The following is a 23,225-nucleotide window of genomic DNA, read 5'->3' as shown; positions in this document are numbered from 1 at the left end:
ATGTTAAAAATCTTGGTGCTGATACCAAAATGAAAACAGTTGCAGTTACCTTGGAACCATGTCAAGGAATGGTCACTAACAGTTTGCATTGAAAATTTACTCCAGTAAAGTTGTAGGGGAACAAATTTATGGAATTGTTAACACCTTCTGGCAATGTGGAAGAAATGCCTTTATATAATCACTTGATGTTCTCCAGAAAATGAATGAAAAATAATATGAACTGTTTAAAAGGATATTTTCCTTTATTTTCAAAAAACCCTTATACCTGATGTGGTAAAAGGAAATGTTTGTACACTTCCCTGTGACTTTGAAGTTGCAGAGATGGTGTTTGTGTATGTCATAATCCTTAAGACTTGTAGTCTTTCACACTCCATTTAAACCCAGAGCACTAGACTGTGGAGAAGTTTCCTAAATCCTTTGTAGCAGAAAGGTACTTACTTAAACAAGCTGGCTCCCAACTCTATGGAATATATTTCCCTATCTATACATTTTTTGCAAGATATGTTTCACTGCATTTAACTGTGATAATTTGACAGTGTTATTCTACAAGTTTTACAGTATGAAGTAAGTGGTAGAAGCAGTGATGATTGTTCATTGGACACAGTATGAAGTGCAATGATTCAAAGATAATTGAAGACATTAAAAGAGTTTGTTGTAAAATTAGGATAATGTTTGGGTACACTTGGAAATGTTACCATGGCAGAACATGATTATAGATAAAGTGATGACAGAATGCCAAATCAAATTGTACAGACGCATGTACTATTTAATAGATAACTGGCTGCCTTATCTCTGAAAATTATTGTCCTTGAAAAAAGCTGGGTAAAAAGGACAACTCTATTTTAGTCCCTGTGTCTGTGAAACAGTAAAAATTATATTAGCAAGAATCATCATGAAGGTAGAAAGTCACCCAGATATTGCAGAATACAAAAAAAACTGAGGAGGAACATTAACTTGCTGAGAAACAAAGCAGCAGTGAAGTATAGGTAGCACTTGATGCTTTTGCATTCTTACTGTCATGTTTCCAACTAAATATTTCATAACATAACTTTGCTTTCTCTTCAGTCACCTTGGAATTTATTTTAGCATTTGTGAAGCATTCAGTATTAATGTGTGGCTGGAAAGGTCCACTATAGATAATGGAGGCATCTCAACATATTTGGAACCATGACTTGATTTTTAAAATATGTCTTTTGAGCAATCAGTTCTAACTATAGTACACCCAATGTTTTATTACCTCTTATAATGCTAAGGCAACTGTTATCATCTGAGATATAGTACAACTTTGGAACTGTCCTTCTGTGTTCCTTATTGAGTCAAAATATTTTGCAGAGGTCTGACTTGTGGAAATGTTTTCTGTGTGTGTGTATTTACTGTGCTATACTTTCGTGCTTTGACCAGTTTTTTCCTGTAATATATAATTCAATGCCTTACTGTAGAATAAAACCTGTATAGAATATACAGTATATTCTATACTGTAGAATAAAACCTGAGAAGATTCCAAATGTATAGACAGCTTTAAAATATTTTTGGTAAATGGCATAAACTTTTTATCAGTAAAATAACTAATGCTACTGACTATGCACCAAATGCCCAATTTATACCAATTAGTTTGTTCTTATTTTTTCAAGTAGACTTGCCTGCCACAGTCAGAATACACGTTTAGACATTGCCATTTTAACCTTACATTGGCATTATTGCACAAAATACTTTTGTGCTTTTGTATAAAACCAAATTATTTTTGAATAATAAAATTAATTTGAGGCTTCAGGCACGCTCGGAAAAAACTGCATATGAAATTTATGGAATTCTGTATTGACCTTGTGCGGCACACTGAATGATCTGACATATGAAATTACTGTTTCTCCTAAAACTCGGTGGTAAAGTACCTGTTTACCTACCAATAAGGTCTTTGTTTCCTGCAGTGAGTTTTGAATGGAAATAACTGAACTGAACTTAGTTTTAAAAGATAACTCCATGCAAAAATATAAACCAATTTATTAAGATGAATTATATAATAAGGGTATACCTCTGTCTCTTTATTTTAAAATTGATTTATTTGAAATTATAAGAAAATGGAAAAGAATGCTATTCCTTGGCTTGAAACATCTTTGTCCTTTCTAATATTAGTGTATTTTTGCATTTTTCTCCACAGAACAGCACTGTTTGATCATTATGAACTGGCGGAGTATTTGATTTCAATGGTAAATTTTTAATCAAGCAACATGTTAAAGAGATTATTGCTATCTATTGCTGCAGGTCTGCATAGAGAAAATCATAAAGTAGAATGTGTTCTCAGGTATAGGCTAATTAGATAGGTAGGTATATACATTTCATAATGTATAATTGAGAGTTACAGTACAACAGTAGTTGTTGATCCATAATATCATGCCACAGTTACAGAGGATGAAATCTTACATTTTTATTTCCATTTTACTTGCTCAGAAAAATTTCATAAACATCTTTTACCAAATATGGTGAAGTGGTCTGGTCATTCAACACTCTTCAGACATGAAATATAAAAAAAAAGGCTAAAGATGCATAGAATTTCATCTGACTTTTTTAAAGATATGAATAATTTCTTTAAAGAATGTTCATATGATTACTATGGGATAACATAGCCATATATCAAAGTTTGTGTATGATCTAGAAAAAAAAAATATTCTGTGTGGTTTGGTTGTATTTCTTCAGTGAATAATTATGAAGAATAAAGAGAAGAAACATAATCAGGCATGCTACTGGCTATGTTCCCAATTTGTCCATAGCTACTGGCTATGTTCCCAATTATGTCCATTATGTCCATTTGTGCCAATTAAACTAAGGCTCATAATCATTTTGTGCCCCTCTCGGCTGAGGACATTTTCAGAAAGTTTCAGAGTTCTTTTTTGTTTTATGTGTGTTTAGGATTTTTGCTTCATTTCATGGCAATTATACTAAAATAAATTATCTTCTACATAGAGTTTTGCTTTTCTCAGAAAGCTTGTTATAGAGATTTGATTTAGTTAGAACTAGATGTTGGGCTTACTTTTGATTTAAATACGAAATGGTGAGGTTTGACTCCTCAAACTTGTCTGACAAAACCATCTGTCAACAAACTTATTACCTGAGAAATGCAGGTACAAGTCTTTTGCATGTGGAGGCTTGTGTGTGTAAAACATTTTATCATAAACATCTTTAACACTGCATTTGCTAAGAATAAACTTTCATTCCTTGAGTGCAATTTGACTAGTTTGGCCTCTTCCACAGAAGGTTTGCCGAGGGTTTCTTTGGCTTGCCATATAAACTGTGTCAGGTTTGATGCTTTAGGACTGTTTTAGTTTGCCCTGTCTAGGAATGGATCAAAATGTGTCAGCTGGAGTTAGTGGAGTGTTAAATGTACAACCTGTGCTGCCTCCTCCCTTGGACTCCTGGCACGATCATGGAGTTCTGCCTCTGTGGTGGTGGTGTACATGAGGGTTGAAAAAGAAAAGGTTCAGCCATGTTACTGCCTGACAGGACTAGCAAATTCCAGTTCATAAAGGTTTTCCAGCTTTAATGAAGAACATCTATTTATTTTACACATTAAATACTCAAATTTTGCTCAAAATAAATAAGCAGTAATTTTATATATTTTCTCCTGTTTTTTGGACTTTTTCCCCCCTTTGCTTCTTGTGTCTTTTCTAAAAGGAAAATGAAAGATTAAATAGGTATAAATAATAATTGATATTTACAAAACTGATATGTTTGTTTTTCTATTAATATCTGTTTAATTCATTTATGTTAATGCATTTGGGGCAACAGAAATGGAAAATTAAATGAAGTTCAGAAACTATTTTTCAAACTCTTAATTCAGCTGTATCATAAATAAGGTAAATAAATGTGGCAATATATAAGTTACTTCTTACTGTGGTAAGTATTTATGAATGCTGCAAAATTCATTTTACTGAAAGCTGAACAATTACATTAGCTGGTGGGAATGGTGATTAAATATTACATAAGGAGCTAGAAATTGTTGCCCTGTATTCATTGAAATAAATGAGACACTTGGATAAAAAAGGTCTGTTTCTTAATGAAAAAAATAATTTTTTGAGATGTTGTCTGACCTTGTAGAAAGGTAAATAAGGAAGGGGCCTTGCCTGCATTACTCCCAAATATTTAATGAACATACATTGGAAGCTCCCTGTTCTCTGTGCTAATCATTGCACATTTACTATGTGCTTCTTATTACCACATTACAGGTGTTACCATCCTGGAAAGCAAATATTACTCAGGATTGTGATTAATTCTCTCTCAAATTAAGACTGGACCCAAAGATAATTCAAGTTAATGAAAAAACTGCCATCAATTTTTTTTAATCATCTTTGGATATTATCTGAAATGAATAGATTTTTTTTTTGTGTACTTTGTTCAACTCATCAAGTTTGACTTGCAACTCAGTATCTAGAAAAAATGATATCTAAACTGTCATAAAATGTACATACATCTCATTGGTTCATTTGTGTGTACCTTCCTGCTCCCTTAGTGGGATTTTTTAGATAAATATGTTTATGCTTATAGTAATACTTTGCTGATATGATCATAGTGATACTGTGACTATAGTGACCATACTGTCCTGGCAATATGTGTCAGTGCAAAAGTAGACAACACAGAATAAAATATGCCCCTGTTGATACAGCTGCTTTGGCATCAAAATGGACTTGGTTCAAATCACTTATGCTGAAGGATAGAAAACCAATGTAGATTGAGCTATGCAGGTTGAACTAATTTCTAGATGCATTACTTCTTCAATTGTGTTCATACAGTGTAGAGGTTTAGAAAGATCTTTTTCTGGTAATTTTTTGATAGGTAAGACCACATAATTGAAAGGGCTACCATTTTTGCATTTTTCCATAGCATCAATCCTGGTATTTTCCGGATAGAATTTTCAATTTGGAATTTTATATTGAGAATACATGGAAAGGTTCTCTAACAAAAGATCATAAGCTGTAAGTTCAGTACACCTAGAAATAGGCCACTATTATTTTGGCATCTGAATTGTTATATATAGATGACTGGACTGTGGCTGATGGTTAGAAAACCTGGTAGTTTTATGGAGAGATGTAATGTGTTTATTTATTTATTTATTTTTGTAATGTGAAATTACTTATCTAGACCATCTGGAATTACTAAGAATGCCTATATTTTGCTACACTTATAAAGGGCAGCACCATTTTAGAGTTTCATTTATTCATTCTTCACCATAAACCTGGAATTCTTTTTCTCAGGGGGCTAATATTGATAGTGTTGACATAGAAGGTCGATCCCCGCTTCTGCTGGCCACTTCCTGTGCATCATGGAAAATTGTGAACTTACTGCTTTCAAAAGGTAAAAAGGAATATACACGTACTATTTATATTTTTTTTTCTTTGAGCAGGGTTCATTCATTTTAAAACTCTGCACCCAGCTTCCCTCTCAATTTGAATTCGCTACTTCAGCATCCAGCCCAGGAGTAGCTGAGCTGAACAGCTGCACACTGCTGGTATCCCCTGAGATAAAGGAAGAGTTGGTGTGGTGATTTCACCCCTTTCACTACGGTGTGAACAGGCTGTAGAACAGGCTGTATGTGCCATGTGTCACGCCTCTCAAGGTGGAGGTGGCACTGGCAATCCATCCCTGCACTCCTCAGCAGCTCACAAAGTAAACAGAACTGCAGAATAAATGCACCACTTAAGCAGATCTGTGTTTCATACCAGCAATCAATCTTTAAATGTTAAACCCACCATTTAATCCTTACCTGTGGATTTATAAAATCAGTCACCTTGAAAATATTTGAGCTTTATCTCTTTCATTTGCTGCATTTTGGTGCAACTTAATGATTATGACTGTTGTTAATAGTATAACTGATTTTCTTTAAAAGCCTTATAGTAAGTTTTGAAACTTCAAAAAGGTTACAGCTTTAAAGATTAGAAGAGGTAACTGCATCTTTAAATTTCCTCTTCATTTGTGGGTGATCAGCATCTTGGAATGTAAGGGCCCCATATAAAACTTAGTGCTGCTTAGATGAAATACAAAATGCATACACAGAAGAAAATGCTGAAAGCTGAGTATCATTAGGTGGGATTTTTTTTGGGAAACAAAATTATATGTTACAAGGTTGACTTGAAAGAATATTTTATAGATTCATAAGAATTATTTCATAAAATTTTATAGATTAATAAACATTTGTTCAACATTTGTTCCTTTGTCTTAAACATCATTATGTAGTGCCAAGAACCAGCAGTTTTGAAGTTGCTGGTGTTTATTTCCGTATTTATTTAGGAGCAAATGTGTCATTAAAAGATCACCTTGGTCGGAATTTCTTGCATTTGACCGTGTTGCAGCCTGGAGGATTACAGCATCTGAATGAGAAATATCTGCAGGTACAGTAAGCTTCAATTTATGTCTTTGTGTTACCCTTTCTAGGAAAATGTGAAGAAAAAAGCAACTACCATTTTATTTTGGTATGTTTGTAAAAGTTTTTGATAATTGTTAAATAGTCCAGGGTCATAAAAAATGGTTTGAAGAGGTACATATCACATATCTCTTCTGAAAACATTTCAAAGCCAATAATACAGTTTTCTTATTGCCAGGCAAAGGAATAACACAATCCCATAAATTATTTTGCTGTTGGGGCATTGAATAGCTCAAGAGGTAGGCAATAAAATATAGAATTTTTCACTTCTACTTTTCCAGCTTGCATGCATTAAAGCCAGGAGACATGCTCATAATCACTCAAGATCTAGAACTTTATAAATAGTTTGCAGCATATTCTGCAGGAGCTTTTTGTGGACTGGACCATAAAGAAGTCTTGGATTTGGTTTTTTAAAATATTTCAAACATAAATTTGTTATTTGGCTTTGTTGAAATGGAGCACTCATATTGATAGAGACCAAGCTTGCCTGAAAAAATTAAATTTGCTGGCCTCCAGAGCTCCAGAAATAGCCTTTTAAATGTGAATCAAATATAACTCATCTTACAACATGTGCTGAAATCTGTGAACACCTTTGAGTGTAATTCAGAATGGATTTAGCCTCCCTTTTCAGAAGATGTGGTGAATCGGTTTTAAAACAGTGATGATAAGCCTCAGCATTGACTTTCTGATTATTGATCATATTAATAATTCAGAGAAATAAGTTGATAGGATGGTGGGAGGAGTTTTTAAGTTGCTTTCAGAAAGGTTGTAGGAGAGTGTTAGACAAGGAAAATGGGGAAATGAAAATAGAGAAACCGGCGAAATAAATTAACACTGTAAAAGAGTGAACTGCTGGGTTTTGACAGTCAGAGGTTTTGCTACTGAATACAGACTATAAGACTGCCTTCAGGTTTGGTACAAGCCTTCTGCTGCCAGCAGTGAGCATTGTGTTGGAATGGCAGCAAAGAAGAATTTCCTTTATTGTGCTTGTGAATGGGTTGCAGTGAGGATGCAGGATGTGCTCTTTGAAAAAATGGTGATCTACAAATCAGCAGATAAAAAAGGTGCTCTTTGTTCCTAAATTTTACTGAACTTTATTTCTTATTTTTAGATACTGCTTTAGAGTATTAATGCTATTGTTGCAAACTATTAGAAACTATGGAGCAGAGGAGACAGAGACATAATCCTGTACTTTTGGTTTTTGGGTATCTCTTGGGGGATAACAGATGGAACATATTAAAAATCTTGTCGTGGATGAAGATAATGAAGGATGCACTCCGTTGCATTATGCATGCAGACAAGGTGTGGCCCTCTCTGTAAATAATTTACTCAGCCTCAACGTTTCCATCTACTCCAAGAGCAGGGACAAGAAGTCGCCCTTACACTTTGCTGCCAGGTTAGTAGCACAGCTCAGGCCGTGGAATCCATGCCTTGTCTTTCCTCCCTGTGTCTCTGACATCAATTTCTGTGCATTAATTTCTGTGCATCTTGCAAAGCTATGGGCGCATCAATACTTGTCAACGACTTATCAGAGACATGAAAGACACAAGACTTTTGAATGAAGGTGATAAGAAGGGAATGACTCCCCTTCACTTGGCAGCCCAGAATGGTCATGAGAAGGTAGTTCAGTTTCTTCTGAAGAGAGGGGCTCTCTTCCTCTGGTAAGTACACAGATTTTCATTCACTAAGCCAAAAAAAGCCCCTATCCCCCTATGTTTTATGTTCATCTGCTGGGAAGTTAATGCAATATAAATATAAGTACAGTATATTAAAATAATTATTATATTTGTATATGCAAATAGAAACATACAGTATAACAGCATGGTCATAAAATACTTGTAAAACAGAGAATAGCTAGCTGTAAAACCAAGGCTTCTAATGCTGGGGGAACTGAGGTTTCTCTAAATCTAACTGAGAGAAGATTATTAAACATTTTCATGTCGAAAAAATTGGTTTAGAAATATTACAATAATTTCAGCTTCACTCACAGGCTTGAGAAGAGTTTCTTAGTTCACAGGCATTCTGCCTTGCACTGTAAGTTCTGCCTTCAGGTCAAAGATCCTCAGATCTCAGAAACAGATGAAAAGGGAGAGATCTAAGTGCTCTTATTGAGTTGAACCTTCTGCTTCTGAGTGGTGCATTGATCATCGCATAATGTTTGACAGAATGTATGGACATCTCTGCAGCAGTCATGCCATAGAAAAGAGGCCCAAGTCAAAGGAGCAGGGATTTACATTCACTTTAAATCTATAAAAAGCTTTTTTATTTATAATTTCTAATTTTATACCATTGTGTGTAAGTGATTATAAAGGCTGGACAGCCCTGCACCATGCTGCCTTCGGAGGATACACTCGCACAATGCAGATAATTTTGGATACTAATGTGAAGTGTACTGACAGAGTGGATGAAGAAGGGGTATGTGTTAACATTATTTGTTTCTTGTCTGCTGTTACTTCTAGAAGAAATGTCAGGGCTAGGCTATTGGTAGTTTTCCACTGTGCATTACATGTGTAATATTTTATTTCCTTTCCAGACTCAGTGATAAAAGATTTCTTGGATAAATATATGATTGCTGAAATTTTTATCCAATTCTTTTACGTGGGAGATAAAAAAATTCAAATATTCTAATAGCAAAACTTGAAACAATGAATGTATTAGACATGTTCCTCTTGCCCCCTATACAATGCAAGAATATTTTAGCGATGTAGTACAAACATGGGTAATGCGAATTTAAAGAACTTACACAGATGTGAAAAAATCTGGTATTGCTTATTAACATTTTGTTTGAAATCCACTGCACAGTGATGTCCAACAAAACCAGCACCTCTTTTGCACTGGAGTTTGGACAGATGTAGTGTGTTTTAGGTCAAGACCGAATCCCTTTCAAGGATTGGAGGCCTCTTGTATGAATCTGTCCTATCAGAAATATAGGGTAATCATTTTAAAGAATTGTTTAGTTCCCAACACAGAAGCTGTTGCTTAAATCTCTGAGAACTGGTGTTGAAAACATTTAAAGTACTAGATTAGAAAAAAATCTTGACTATAAATTTATGAGAAGCCTTAATTTCAATTCATGAGAAGTCCTTAATTGCAATCGGAAAAATCTGTGTGCATTCAGAAGACTCTCAAATGTCAGTTTTAGTGTACCTTGATTCCTGAGGCACTGATTCCTTTACTTTTGTGAAAACACCAAAGAAAAAATAAATATTCCACTTACAAAATTGCACCCTCAGATTTTCTTGCAGATTTTTTTGTATGAGCATTTGTATGGATATAATTGAATGCTTCTCTTCTTGATTATCAAACGCAGGTGTTCTGTCTGTAGATGTCATCATTTTTACCTCTTTATGACTCGCAGTTCATTAATTACAAAACTAAAAGATATTAATGAATTGGCTATTCTTACCTATAGTGAGTTTCCTCTTCAGATTTTGCCCTAGTGTAGCTGTAGACATAAAGAATGTGTCTGTAATCTCTGTCAGAATCTGACAATATTCTAATGTTTTGTGTTGCCAGTAAAAGCATTCAAGACTTGCAGCTGAGAAAATCATGTGGCTTTTCAATGTGGGAAAGCACTGAAATGTACTTTTTAAAAATTACTTAATTTTTTAAAATTTAAAATTTTTAAAATTACTTCTTGTCTGCATAGAACACAGCTTTGCACTTGGCTGCACGAGAAGGACATGCAAAAGCAGTGAGATTACTTCTTGACTATGGTGCAAAAATTCTGTTCAACAAAGCAGTAGCTTCTTTTTTCCATGAAGCAATACACAATAGGAGAAAAGATGTGGTGTCTGCTGTCATTTTGCACAAAAGGTAAAGTATAGAGAATATGCTTCCTGAATTTGTTTGCCCATGTGTTTTGTTTTGGTTTTCTTAAATGAGATTAAGTTCTGAAAATCTGTTGTGTAATAAGTAAAACTGAGTACTTATTTTAAAATTCCAGAGGTTATGTTCTGTTCTAATGAGCATAAATAAAAAATGACATAATTGTAATGGACATCAGACATATGGCAAGTTGTTTTTCATATTACACTGAGTATTTGGATTCTGTGTGTAAAAAACATGTAGAAGCCATCAGAAATAATTTTGACTTTTCACATAATGCTTCAATGCCTATAAAATTTTAATCAAAATGTGAATACAACTGAAATAATTCAAGAAATTTAATTTAAAATCATGCTTTTTAATGTTGCAAGTATTTTAAAATGTAGCATTTCAACTGCAGTTTAGAATATTTTATGTTAAGGCATAGTGAAGCCCCACTTTTGGAATAAAGCAATGCACCATTGCCTAATGATAACATCTTTTGCTAAGAGTTACAGGAATACTGACAGGATTTCACTGTATTTATTATTATTTGCGTAATTTTGTAACCCATGATTCCAAAGTTCGTTCCAGTTTCGTATTTTTAGGAGGTCTTAGCATAGTTGAAACATTTCTGTTTAATTGATAACAGAATTTAACATGAATCATTCTTGCAGAAGGGTCCAGAATATTACTCAGCTACTCCCCAAACAGCTTAGTTTCCATTTAGTAGTGGATAAAATTAGCACATTATGTGTTATGTTTTTCAATATGTTAAATGAAACTCAAATAATCCAAAAGTAGTTAATTTAAAGCAGATTTAATTAATTAATTTTCCATTATCTGAAATAATTTTTTGCAGATGGGAAGAAGCTGTTGTGACTTTCTCTCACTCTTCCAGTGCCAATAAGTGTCCTTTGCTGGAAATGGTTGAGTATCTTCCTGATTCATTTAAAGTAAGTTTTCCACACATGTTAAAGAAATTACTTCACAAAATAACCTTTTTTGTGTTGCATTCATTTTTCTCTTTGCTGTGCTCTCTAATACATATTATTATAAAATAGAAATAAATTTACAAAATTTTTAATAGTATTTTAATAATAATAGTAGTCTCTGTCCAGTTTAAGTACTTCAGTATTAGAAAAGTTCCTAGCTTCCTGAGATCAATGGAGTTATAAAAGTAACATAAAAATGATGTATAAATGTAATGAGAATCATAAGTGAATTGGGTTCAAAATCATCTGAGATATTTTCACTCTCTTAGCTAACTGCTAATGACACAGCAGATATGATTTTTAATTAAAATAGCAAGTGGTACATACATATATCACTGAAGGGGTACTGGGGACAGGCAAAGGTGCTACAGAGTCTCTATCATCAGAAGGCATGAAAATGCACTTTATTATTAGAAATCTGTAGTTCTTATAAAAAAATGGTGGACCTAAGACCTGATTGGCTTTTAGGAATCTTCTCTCACACTATTGGTCAACTATGAATAGCATACTCTGGAGAACTATATCTATAAACAATGGTTGCAGAAAGAGAGATAATAATTGTTTGAATTCTTTCCTCTAAGTTTCCTACAGCTTCTAAAATCTTGGGAGAACTATGTCTCTCTCTGTTCAGAGGATATATTATTACTACGTAGGTATTCATAAGCTATTCACACTTCATACTTGTAAACTAGCGTGTAGGCTTGTAAACTGCATTTATTTTTAACTCCAATATGAAAACTCTGGAATTTTGTGTCTTCAAAACCTACATATAGTCTGACTGAGCCATCACTTCTGTTAGCAGATTCATTGTATTTGACAGTCAGTTTCTTCAGGTCTAAATATATTCTTTCTGTTGAACATTGCCTCTATCACCTTCATTCACTTTTCTGTTCCTCTGCAAAGCTGGTGTTGGACAACTGCATAATTGAGTCTTCAGAAGAAAAGACAAGTCGAGACTTCTATGTAAGTAGATGAAAAAGTCTGGGAAAGTACAAAACACATATATTTTAATGTATATGTCAAGCTCATATATATAAGGTACTGTTGTAGATGAATCTCAGACCTTAACACAGAACACAGGTGACAGATCTTATTTTATCCTTTGGACTGTAAATAGTTTGAAGTTCAGTTTCTGTAATCTTCATGCTTACATATTTTAATAAGTGACATTAAACTTCTACAATCCATAAACTGTATCTTTGCTGTGTTAATTTTTTCAATCAAGCTGGGTATCACAGGTTACGGATATTTCAAAATAGCAGTGAGAGAAGACATGTAATATCTATTTATGAATATTGAAAGTATGATTATAATAAGTAGTGCAATTGTCTTCAACAATTTTGAGTTCAACATGTTTCTTTGTTTTGTAAATACTTGTCCAAAATCTTAAGCAGTAGATTGCTTTTAATGCTAGGGAGACATGAATGTTCTCCAGTTATGTTACCTTTGAAACCATATTGAAAACCACTTTATCAATGATAATATTGGATTGTGTCCACATCATTAAGAGAAAACATGCAAATTTTTTGCTACTGTGCATTTTCTTTATATTGTATTATCAAAGCCATATAACTTTTAAAGACAAGCTTTTCTTTAAAGTTGGCATTAAAAAAATCACAATTATGAAAATAACCTTTTCTTAATTGTAACATTTTAGCAAGAAATATACACTTTTTATTTTAAAATTCAAAATGACTGTTCATTTAAACACCTTGCAGTCACAGATGTGTATCTTGATAGCATATGTTCAGCTAACAATGAATATACATCTTGATTCTGACTACCTTGACACAATATGCTCTCTAGAAGATAGACTTTTTTGTATTAAGAACATGATCTAAGACTGAGATAATAATTTGCATTATATTTAACTTCTGGTGTTTTATATAGATTGAATACAACTTCAGATATCTTCAGTGTCCCTTGACACTTAACAAGAAAGTGAAGGATGGTGAAGACATTTTCTATGAACCACTTACCACTTTAAATGTAAGTTTTACTTTGACATCACTGCCTGCTGTCTTGGTTTAGAAAAAATGAAGAGGCTTGAAGTTTTCATCATAGTATTTCTTCTCCAAAGCCCATAACTCTGTATATTGAAAGTACATTGAAATTACGTTCTAAGTAATAAATAAAATTTCTTTTAGGTTTAGATAAAACTGTGAATGTGCAAGATATTGTGCTGTACGTGCAGGTAGTACATCAAAGAAAACCACACTCCAGTCATTCTTGTGACCATGCACTGGAATGTAAGGCACTAAAAAATCTGACAAGCTGATTTGTTTCATATGGTAATTGCAAAATATTTATAATATGAAACAAATTTGCTAGGTTTTTGCATTGTCAATCTGTTCTCTCATTCTTTGTCAGAAAATGTCTACATAACAAACTTTCTGGCTTAATATGTTTGCTTTTTGGGATTCCTGTGGGCAATTAGCTGTTATACTGTCTAATAATAAATAAATAAATAAATAAATAATTTTCTCATTAAATGTAAAACTTGGTCTCACAGGTATAGTTGAAAATAGTCTGTATAATTTTTGAATCTTGAAATAGACTAACTAATAGAGCCCCAGAAGAGAAGCTGAATGCCTTAGCAGGCAGAGAGGGCAAGATAGTGATGGGTTTAGGCCAGAGCTCTTAATCAAAAGAAATTTGCAATATCTTACACATATTTTACTTTTCATTAGGCTAATAATCAGGTAAAAAAGTGACCTAGCCAGTTTTGTAAGCACTTTGCTTGCCTAGATGAGTTAAGTTTGACCCTTCTGTGTTTGTGTTTCGTAGGCCATGGTGCGCCACAATCGCATGGAGCTACTCAGTCATCCTGTGTGTAAAGAATATTTGCTTATGAAATGGTTGGTCTATTTTAGTGGATATAAAATATAATACTGCATGTCAAGATAAAGACTGTTTTGTCTGAAAGTCGTTTATTAAAATGTGCATTTTTATAGAGCTGAGCAAATGTCTTTTCCATAAGGTCCAACTTAGTATTTAGTAAAGATTTTTTGACATTTACAACAAAGGCAGCTACTATCTTTGTTTCCTCTTTGTTATAAAATATATAATAAGGTTGCCAAGTAAAAGTGAAAGGAACATTATTTCAGAGTGGCAAATACACTTTTGTCCACATTAGTGATGAACGCATTCATCACAAAGGGACATTTTAAGAAATGTTTATTCCCTCGTCTTGAAGACATTATTGACTTTTAAATTTGAATGCATCCTCTTCTAAATTTGAAAAGTGTTGTAACTTTAACATTTTCATTTTCAAGGATGGCCTATGGGTTTCGAGCACATTTAATGAATTTAGGCATATATTCTCTTGGTCTCATCCCACTGACTCTTCTGGTCACTCACATACAACCAGGAAGACCTTTGAATGGAACAGAGCTCTATGAAGCAAGACCATTAGAATATGAGGTACTTTATTAGTAGTTACAATCTATTTAAGATTTTTGCAGCAAAAAGGTATGATTACTTAAATAATGTCTAGATTAATTTATGATCTAGCAACTCTATGGAATAAAATTGAAGTATATATTTCTAAACATTCAGCAGCAACCTCTGCATAGATAAATAAATTTCAGTTAGATAATTTGCAGTTCTCATTTCTTATTTTTTTCTGAGAAATTTATATTTAGTACATGGTTACTTCAGGTTTTTTCCCTGAAGTGAATAATATTTGTTTAATATTGAAGAAAAAATATTGATATGAGAGCAAAAGAATAAAACTGAAACAGGAACTCAGAAAAGATATGCTAGTAGAAATATGAAATAAAATAAACTCAAGGGATATCAAAGGTTCATGAAGATATCCTGATCTATGAAAAAATAATGAGAATCACATATACAGCCCAACCCAGAACATGAATTTCACAATAAATATTAATTAAACAGAATATAGATAGTAATAAGTATATGATACAAGGTAACAGGCAATATAATGTATATATAATAGGTAGAGATCAAATGAACATTCCTTTAATAATTTCTAATTTCTTTTGTGCTCTGATTTTTGTTTCAGGACTCATACTTCACAAGGGTGTGTATGTGTTTAGTTTTAATTATGAGTTTACTGGGCATCTGCAAAGAAATATTTCAGCTGATTCAGCAGGTTAGTACAGGAAGAAATAACATTAATCAGACAGTGTACTTGCATGGCAGTTTGTATGATATTGGAATTAATCTGGTTTTTTTCCTGATTAGAAGTCAAATGTCAATTTATACTTTTTAATTTTATATATAATGATTAAACTGATTTTAGATAGTGAATTTACACAGTGTATTGAACTCAGTGTTTTAATGATGGATGACTTGTAAATATTAACCTTTCTCTCTTAAATCCTAGAAATTGAAATATTTGTTGGATTACTCCAATCTACTGGACTGGACCATTTATACTACAAGCATAATTTTTGTGTCTTCTTTATTTATTAATACACCAGCTCATTTGCAGTGGGAATGTGGAGCAATTGCTGTGTACTTGTCTTGGATGAACTTCTTGCTTTATCTTCAACGGTAAAAATCTTTTACAGTTTTACAATGAAATATTTTAATATTTTCAGATATTTTACATATCCTAAATTGTTTTGACAGATCAAGTTTGAAAGTCCCATTTTGTATTTTTATTTTTTTGAAACTATACAAGTTTCCAGATTAAGACCATAAAATTTTTTTATCTTGGATGAACTATAGAGTAATTTTCAGTGTTTTTCATGTAGAGCATCACAATATATGTTATAGCAACTATAGAAATAACAATATTTATTATAATGTTAATTAAGCACAGCCATGCTTAATTTTATCTTTTTTAAATTATAGTTCACTACACTGTATAGACTTTGACTTTAAAAGAACCCAGAAGGGTATGAAATATGAATGGCATAAGGAAGTCAGTTTTTATGAGTAATACCTGGAAGAACATAATTTCCTCTATCATTTCCCATATTAAATGACATGTCTCACTTTATGCCATAGTGTCCTGTGAAAGAATTACAATTGATGGAATTGTAAATTTCTTCAGTTGACATCATGTCTGTTTATTGCCCTTAATTATCTTAAATCTTGTCACTGGTAGAATAGTGTCCAAGAGTTATGAACTGCAGGAGAGCTGGGTGGAGGAAAAAAATAGTGTAGGTGTAGTGCTTAAGACTAATAAATTAAATGCATTTGTATCTGAGCAGGACTGCATGTGGTAACACTGCATAAATGCTCTTCCAATTCAATTCAATACAATTCAATTCAATACAATTATTGTATGTATGCACTAATCACCTCCATGAAGTCTTGCAAACTTCATGCAAACACAACATTTGCTGCTTAATTTCAGGGTTGTTTTACTGTAGTAGGGATGTTTAAGGACACGGTTTGTAAGCAGAGTTAATGTCAAAGAGAGGACCTTCATGGTGAAGCCTCTGCTGCAAACCTTGTTCCCAACCCCCTGCCACCCCCAGCCCTGTGTCTGATCTCAGATGACCAATGAATGGGTGTGTCCTGTCTACTCCAGGCAAAATGGGAGCTGAGCCTAAACAGGAAGAAGTAAACAGATGATTGCACAACCTTTCTTCTTCTGTTGGGTGAAATGCTTTCCTGGCTTGACTGTTATTTCAAATGTGTTGCAGAGGAACTCTACACATGAGTTTTCTAACTCATTCAGGCTCTTTTCCCAAAACAATATGTGTTTCCATTGACTTCAGCTGAATTTTGCCTAATAAATGCCTAATAAGTAAGAGAAGATTGGGTTTGCTTTATTTCCAGCTTGACCTTTTCAGTCTTGCACATAATGTTTCAGAGTGAAAGATACCCACAGGGATTTTCACAGTTGCTACTGTGAGCTTAAAAAATCTCATGGTCCCTGGATTTGGGAGAGGATATAAATTCACAAGTTCAGGTTTGGAAGAAAAAGTAATTGAATCTGCTTTATGGTAATTCCTGTTTTGATACTTAGTTTTTGTATCAACCAAGAATAGGAGAGGCTTGCCAACAACAGAGTGTTGTTGGAAACACAGGCGTCTTAAAATTATGCTATTCTCCTTCTCTTCCTGAGCAGTGTGTTTCTTTTTGTTTGTTTGTTTTCCATTCTTTGTATTTAGTATCTTTATACTAAAACTACATAATGTCATTTGTTTCACATCTTGTAAAAAAGTGAAGTCTTTTAAATCAGGTGTGTGGCTGCTATGTGGATTGTGGTGCCAGTTGTTCCTTTGTTCTGGCTGCTACTTTGCTTTGAGAAGCAGAAAAAAGTTGAATAGTTTGCTAATGTTTTTTTATTCTGAATGCAGCAGTGGTACAATAGTGCTTATGCCTGTGGAGGGAGTAAATGAAAAATACTATCTTGAAAATTGTTCTTGTGCATTGAAATATAAGATTATGCAGTTTAGAGTTGCTGTGTGTAGGATCACTTGCATTCTTTTGGATGTGAAAGTAGAACAGGTTTGTTACCATCACAGAATCTCTTAGAGAGACAGTGTCTCCTTCCACAGAAGAAAATCAGCATTACTTACTGCCTTACAGAAATAACTGAAAGGGACTCAAACGTCAGTGTTTAATGGTTTAGGGGTAGACTTGGCAGTGCTAGATTAGTGGTTGGAGTGGATTATCTTAGAAGTCTTTTCCAAACTAAGTGATTCTATGACTGATTCTACATTGTTTTTGTTCACTTATTGCCAGATTTGAGAACTATGGCATCTACGTTGTGATGTTCTGGGAAATTTTGAGGACTTTGATTCGGATTGCTGTGGTTTTCTTTTTCCTGATACTGGCCTTTGGGCTGAGTTTCTTTGTCCTTTTGGGTTCACAGGTTAGTTCAATAGTCTAGTTAAGTTTTATCATTATAAATGTTATCTATGACTAAAGCATCTCAAGAATTTATTTACAAATTCAATCAGTTGGGTTTTTTCTTTATTTTGATGTTTCTTTTTGCAGCAAACATACAGCACACCTCTGCTTTCTGTAATGAAGACATTTGCAATGATGCTGGGAGACATTAATTACCATGATGCATTCCTGGACCCTTTACTAAGCAGTGAATTGCCATATCCATTCCTGAGTTACACAGTTCTCATTATATTTACCTTGCTTATTCCAATCCTTCTTATGAACTTACTAGTAAGTATAAGTTATTTATTAATATACAAAAGTGGTTAAACACTTTTAAACAATTAAACAGTTCTAGTGTATAGAATTACTTCAGTAAGTGACAGCCACTCATTATTTAACAGATATTCTCAGTAACATATTAAAATGTCCCCATTCTCTGCACTTGTTTTCCATCCAGTGTTTTCCCATCTGAGTATTTTCCCACACCTCACTCCTGCAGGAGTATTTTGTATATCTTTAGGTAGTAACTTTGATGGAATTTGAATTGGAGCTGCAATGTATTATTCTGAGGTCTTCATAAGGAAAATTGAGGAACAATGATTTTTGTTCAGTCCCTTGCTGTGTCATAACCTAACACTAACAATAATTTAAATTTAAAAAATAAAGCCCAAAAATCCCAAGCTTAAACCTTCACTGCACACAAAACAGCAATCAGAAGTAGTGACAGAATTAACAAACCTGACCTGAAAGTTAGGAATCAGAAAACACAATAATGGTGGAAAGGGGGGAAAATATGTCATATATCTTCAGCCATGTTCTACTGAATATAATTTTTATTTAGGAAATCACATTTTCACTTGAGCTGAGCAATAAAAGTCAAACATCTCATGTTTTTTAAACTTGATTAATACAGCCATGATCCTACTTAATCAAGAGATCAACCAGTTTATTAACATTACAGCAGTAATGAAGAATGTAAAAGAAGGGATGTTATTCTTGGCAAAAGTAGCACTTCAGTGCCTTACCAACATAGTGTTGTCAGTAAAAACACTCTCTACATTTATTGATGCATATTTTCCAAGTATATAAAAAATGTTTCCAAATTCAAGTGAAAAAATAGTTTAACTCTCTAGAAGATTTTTTATTAAGTGTAAATGAGAAATACAATTTAAATCACAGACTATGAAAAAGTAGATAATGAACTCTTTCTTTAGATTGGTTTGGCTGTTGGTGATATCGCTGAAGTACAAAAATATGCTGCGCTCAAAAGGATTGCAATGCAGGTGAGTAACAGACCATGAGAGCATCAAATGTTGGAAGTACATATCATTGCTAGAACACCTTTTAGATAATTAGTTGATAAGTCATCACAGGCCCAACTATCTTAGGATATCTGTAAAGCAGATTTGGCAAATTTAAACAAGGCATCTTATCCTGAATCTCATTTTCATATGAGTCATTGACAAGGAAGTGTACAAGCAAACACATTTTAAGGAATTTTTCAACCATCATTTCAAGCAATTCTGAGTTTTTCCAAAACCAGAATCTCAGAATCAGTCACTGCAAAGCCTGAAATTGCAGTTTTCTTTTAGTAGAGAACCTATGCAGTGAAAGAAGGTACACAAAAATCAAAAGTATATGAAATTCATTGTGCTGGACTAAATTCTCATTAGTAAAAAGAGTGCACATCTATGTGGAGAAATTAATTCTGCTAAGATACTCAATACTGGTTATGACAAAGTAGTTTTAGTGTTTGGGCTGGACTATGCAGATATTATACCACTGTTTGCAGTGTGGGGTACTACTAGTGAATGGAATAAAATGGCATGATGGTTATTTTAATGTATAATGTGTATTTATCTTAAGACAACATATCTCATTCTAAATGCAAAACCACATTTAGGTTAATCTTCATACCAACTTAGAGAAGAAGCTGCCATTTTGGTTCTTAAGTCGGGTGGACCAGGAATCAATCACTGTATATCCCAACAGGCCGAGATACTGTGGATTTATGGTAAGATATGAATATTAGATAGAAGAATTCTTACCAAAAAGGGAGGTGATTGAATTTGTACACACATTGCTAAGGACATTGTGTTATTAACTGACATCAAGGGAATTGTGATTAGACCTTGACTAAGGTCAGTGAAAATGATAAATCAGTTTGAGTGTAGCTTTATTCAGATAAAATTAGTGTTTGAGTATTCAGTGCACTGTAATTTTATTAAGTAAGACAAGCTACAAAAGATGTTCAGATAAAAAGTAGAATTACTCCCTTTTGGGTTTTGTTCTTTAATTGAGCTGTTGTTGATAGACTGAATTTTCTTAAAAAACAAATGTTTTAATATATAAGCAAATAACAGCATAACAGAAAATCTTTTCAATGTTAACACTATGTGAACAATGTTCACATATTTAATCTGTTCACATATTTATTCTGTTGTCAGACTATAGGATCTATTTCAGTTTGGTTCCATGTTTTGTTTAGAGCGTGTTCCAGTATTGCTTTGGGTGTGAGGACTCTACCACATATGCACAGAGCCCTGATACTACACTAGAATTGGAAGTTCTGAAGCAGAAATACAGGTATTTTTGTGATATTTTACAGTTGTAAAAATAAGTAGAACCAATATTACAAGTATACTCCTATTTTTAAAGGTACTTTAAAGCTCCATACTGTATCTAAAAAGTAAAATTCCATGTCCCCAGCCCAAACCACCACAGCTTGTTGCTCATTAAAGTAGTCTGAAGTAATGGGGAAGATGGATTTTCATTTTAGAGAGCTGCAAATGGAGGTCTTCAAGGGTTATTCAGAACTCCCAAGTGATGTAATTCCAGTTGGTTTGCAAGTATATGCAATCTGTTACTGACGTTCCACTGGGTAAATCAGATTCAGATTGTTTCCCCAAAAACTGATTGGTATTGATTCTCTCTTGAACAAAGCATGTTTCCCAAAGCCTTGGAAGGAATTCTTTGTACTTTCTTGATTTACTTGTCATACCAACATATCCATAAGAATAGTTTCAAAAAAGCTTACAATAAATATACAACTAGAAAAAAATATTCTCACTCAGTCTCACTTTCCCCTGCACTTGTTTTCTCTCAATTTTTTTTCTTTCCCTTTTTTTTTTTTTAATTTACCAAATTTTTGTCAGCCTGCACAGAATCAGATTGACTACTTTTTGCATGAAAGACTCATCAAGAGTTGAAGCATGGTGAGACTACACCCTACAGTTATAGGCAAATCATGGACTTTAGCAAGTCTTTCTTCAAATACATACTACATCATTATGATATAAAAAAACATAAAACAGACTCTTTCTTGATTGGGATTTTTTTCCTACAGAGAAGGAAGAAAACTGTAATTTTATAAATTTATTTGCAATAGAATAACTTGTGACCATATCATTATGGAAAGTCATTTTTACTACTCTGAAAATATTGACTGAAAACTCTTACTGCATTGCCTGTGTGTTTTTACCAGAGTCCAAAACAGAGTTCAGTTACTACTGGAGCTAGTACCAGTGCTGGGTGTACATATTTTAGCATTTTGGTTTGGGGCAGGATTTTCTTTTGCTTTGCATTTTAATACTTGTGATTTTCACATATTTTAAGATGTATTACCATTTCTTGTTTAAAAAAAAAAAGCAAAACAACAAAAAACCTAACTACATCTAAAGCCCATCAACTGTTCTTCATAAAGAACCTTTTCAGTCACACCACATTTCATGTTGTAATTTTGTGAGTCTAGACATTCAGAAAAGTACATTTTCAAACACCTCTTTGGTAGTTTTATAAAGACAGTTTCTAATCACAATTTCCATTTATCTCCCTGTTTCCTTAAAGATAACAGGTACTGTGTTCTGTATGTGTGATGCTAAATTAGTTTAACTACTTAATTGCACTTTGGATAGCACTTTGAAAAAGATCAGTAATTGCCTCATCAGTATTTCTCATATGCTGTAAAAATAGTTGTGAATTTCACTAAATATTTTTCCTCTCTTTATTGCCGTTGTAACTCTGGCCTTTTTCTTGCCAGACAAGGAAATAGGTTAATAGGAAAAACTTTTGATAGACTAGTCAACAACTTTATTTTAAGAGTGAAGTTGCTTCTATCTTTACTAAATATTAAGTTACTTTTCACAAGAACCACAGATTTGTTCTTTAATCCTATTTCCTGTAACATGGAGAAGTACTTCAGCTTTAAGAATTAAATGTATTCTACATAATAGTCTTTGTTAGCAGAAGGGTTTAGTTACGTACTGTCAGAAGGGTGAAGTACTGTCAATATTTGCATCTGTATTTTTAATGACATAAATGTCCTTTGAAATCAAATTACAAACCCTGATGCATATTTGTTTGTTTGTTTGCTTTTTAGGCTCAAAGATATATCAACATTGTTGGAAAAGCAACATGACCTCATTAAACTGATTATCCAAAAAATGGAGATAGTGTCAGAGGCTGAGGATGAAGACAGCAATGATTTATTTCAGCACAAGTTTAGGAAAAGGCAGTTAGAGCACAAGAATAGTAAATGGGATACAGTGTTAAAAGCTGTTAAAACAAATATACCTAACCCAAGCACAGAAAAGAACAATAGCTTCTTCTAGACTTGGCTATGATATCATGTTGTATTATCATTTTGTTCTACTTTAGGGTCACTTCTCTTATTGTCTTTACATAATGTTAATGTGATACATCATGTACTCAAGTATAAAAAAGGCCAGATCCAAAACCAGGATGCAAGTACTCAAAACAGTATTTAAAGAGACTGGAGATGTCTACATCCAAAACTGTGATCCTAAAAGTGACTGGCTAATCAGGAAAGTGCCTAACTCAACAGAGGCCAGCCTTGCTGTCCTGGCTTCTGTCTAGATCTGTTCCTGGGTTTGGCCCTAGTACACTTAGGTCTGTATGTAATTAAATTATTTTCTGTTACAAATATTTTTAGAATTTCTAAATTTTTAGAAATTAGATTCTGCTCATTTATTATTCAGGTGTTTGGAGAGAGCCAATGGGCTTTGTGTAGCTTAAGGAAAAAGTACAAAACTAATCTGACAGAGTGCATTGGAAGTTTTGCTGAGTAGGGACTGCAGGATCAGGCCTGAAAGGTAGGAAATCAAGGATCATGAAGTTGTAATGTAAGGGAAGAACTACTTTCTTTTCTGTATAAGTGGAAGCAGTTCACAGTG

At 33.4% G+C, this 23,225-nt stretch overlaps 1 protein-coding gene across 1 annotated transcript in view; it reads left to right on the top strand.

Moving 5' to 3' along the window:
• Positions 1-23,007, top strand: part of TRPA1 (transient receptor potential cation channel subfamily A member 1) — a 31,348-nt gene extending 8,341 nt beyond the window's left edge. Inside the window, exons 8-27 of the mRNA XM_030971639.1 lie at positions 2,156-2,204; positions 5,244-5,343; positions 6,277-6,377; positions 7,636-7,805; positions 7,906-8,070; positions 8,710-8,824; positions 10,059-10,225; positions 11,079-11,172; positions 12,115-12,174; positions 13,102-13,200; positions 13,999-14,069; positions 14,487-14,634; positions 15,239-15,328; positions 15,563-15,732; positions 17,884-18,013; positions 18,139-18,321; positions 19,248-19,316; positions 19,937-20,047; positions 20,522-20,619; positions 22,412-23,007. Of these exons, the coding sequence (XP_030827499.1) occupies positions 2,156-2,204; positions 5,244-5,343; positions 6,277-6,377; positions 7,636-7,805; positions 7,906-8,070; positions 8,710-8,824; positions 10,059-10,225; positions 11,079-11,172; positions 12,115-12,174; positions 13,102-13,200; positions 13,999-14,069; positions 14,487-14,634; positions 15,239-15,328; positions 15,563-15,732; positions 17,884-18,013; positions 18,139-18,321; positions 19,248-19,316; positions 19,937-20,047; positions 20,522-20,619; positions 22,412-22,643 (2,422 nt within the window). The 3' untranslated portion in view covers positions 22,644-23,007. The remainder of the gene's footprint in view (positions 1-2,155; positions 2,205-5,243; positions 5,344-6,276; positions 6,378-7,635; positions 7,806-7,905; positions 8,071-8,709; positions 8,825-10,058; positions 10,226-11,078; positions 11,173-12,114; positions 12,175-13,101; positions 13,201-13,998; positions 14,070-14,486; positions 14,635-15,238; positions 15,329-15,562; positions 15,733-17,883; positions 18,014-18,138; positions 18,322-19,247; positions 19,317-19,936; positions 20,048-20,521; positions 20,620-22,411) is intronic.
• Positions 23,008-23,225: the final 218 nt, after the last annotated feature.

The sequence above is a fragment of the Camarhynchus parvulus genome, chromosome 2, assembly GCF_901933205.1.
Source record: "Camarhynchus parvulus chromosome 2, STF_HiC, whole genome shotgun sequence".
Lineage (NCBI taxonomy): Eukaryota > Metazoa > Chordata > Aves > Passeriformes > Thraupidae > Camarhynchus > Camarhynchus parvulus.
Note: the sequence above shows the minus strand (reverse complement) of the source record. Positions and strands in the feature narration are given on the sequence as shown.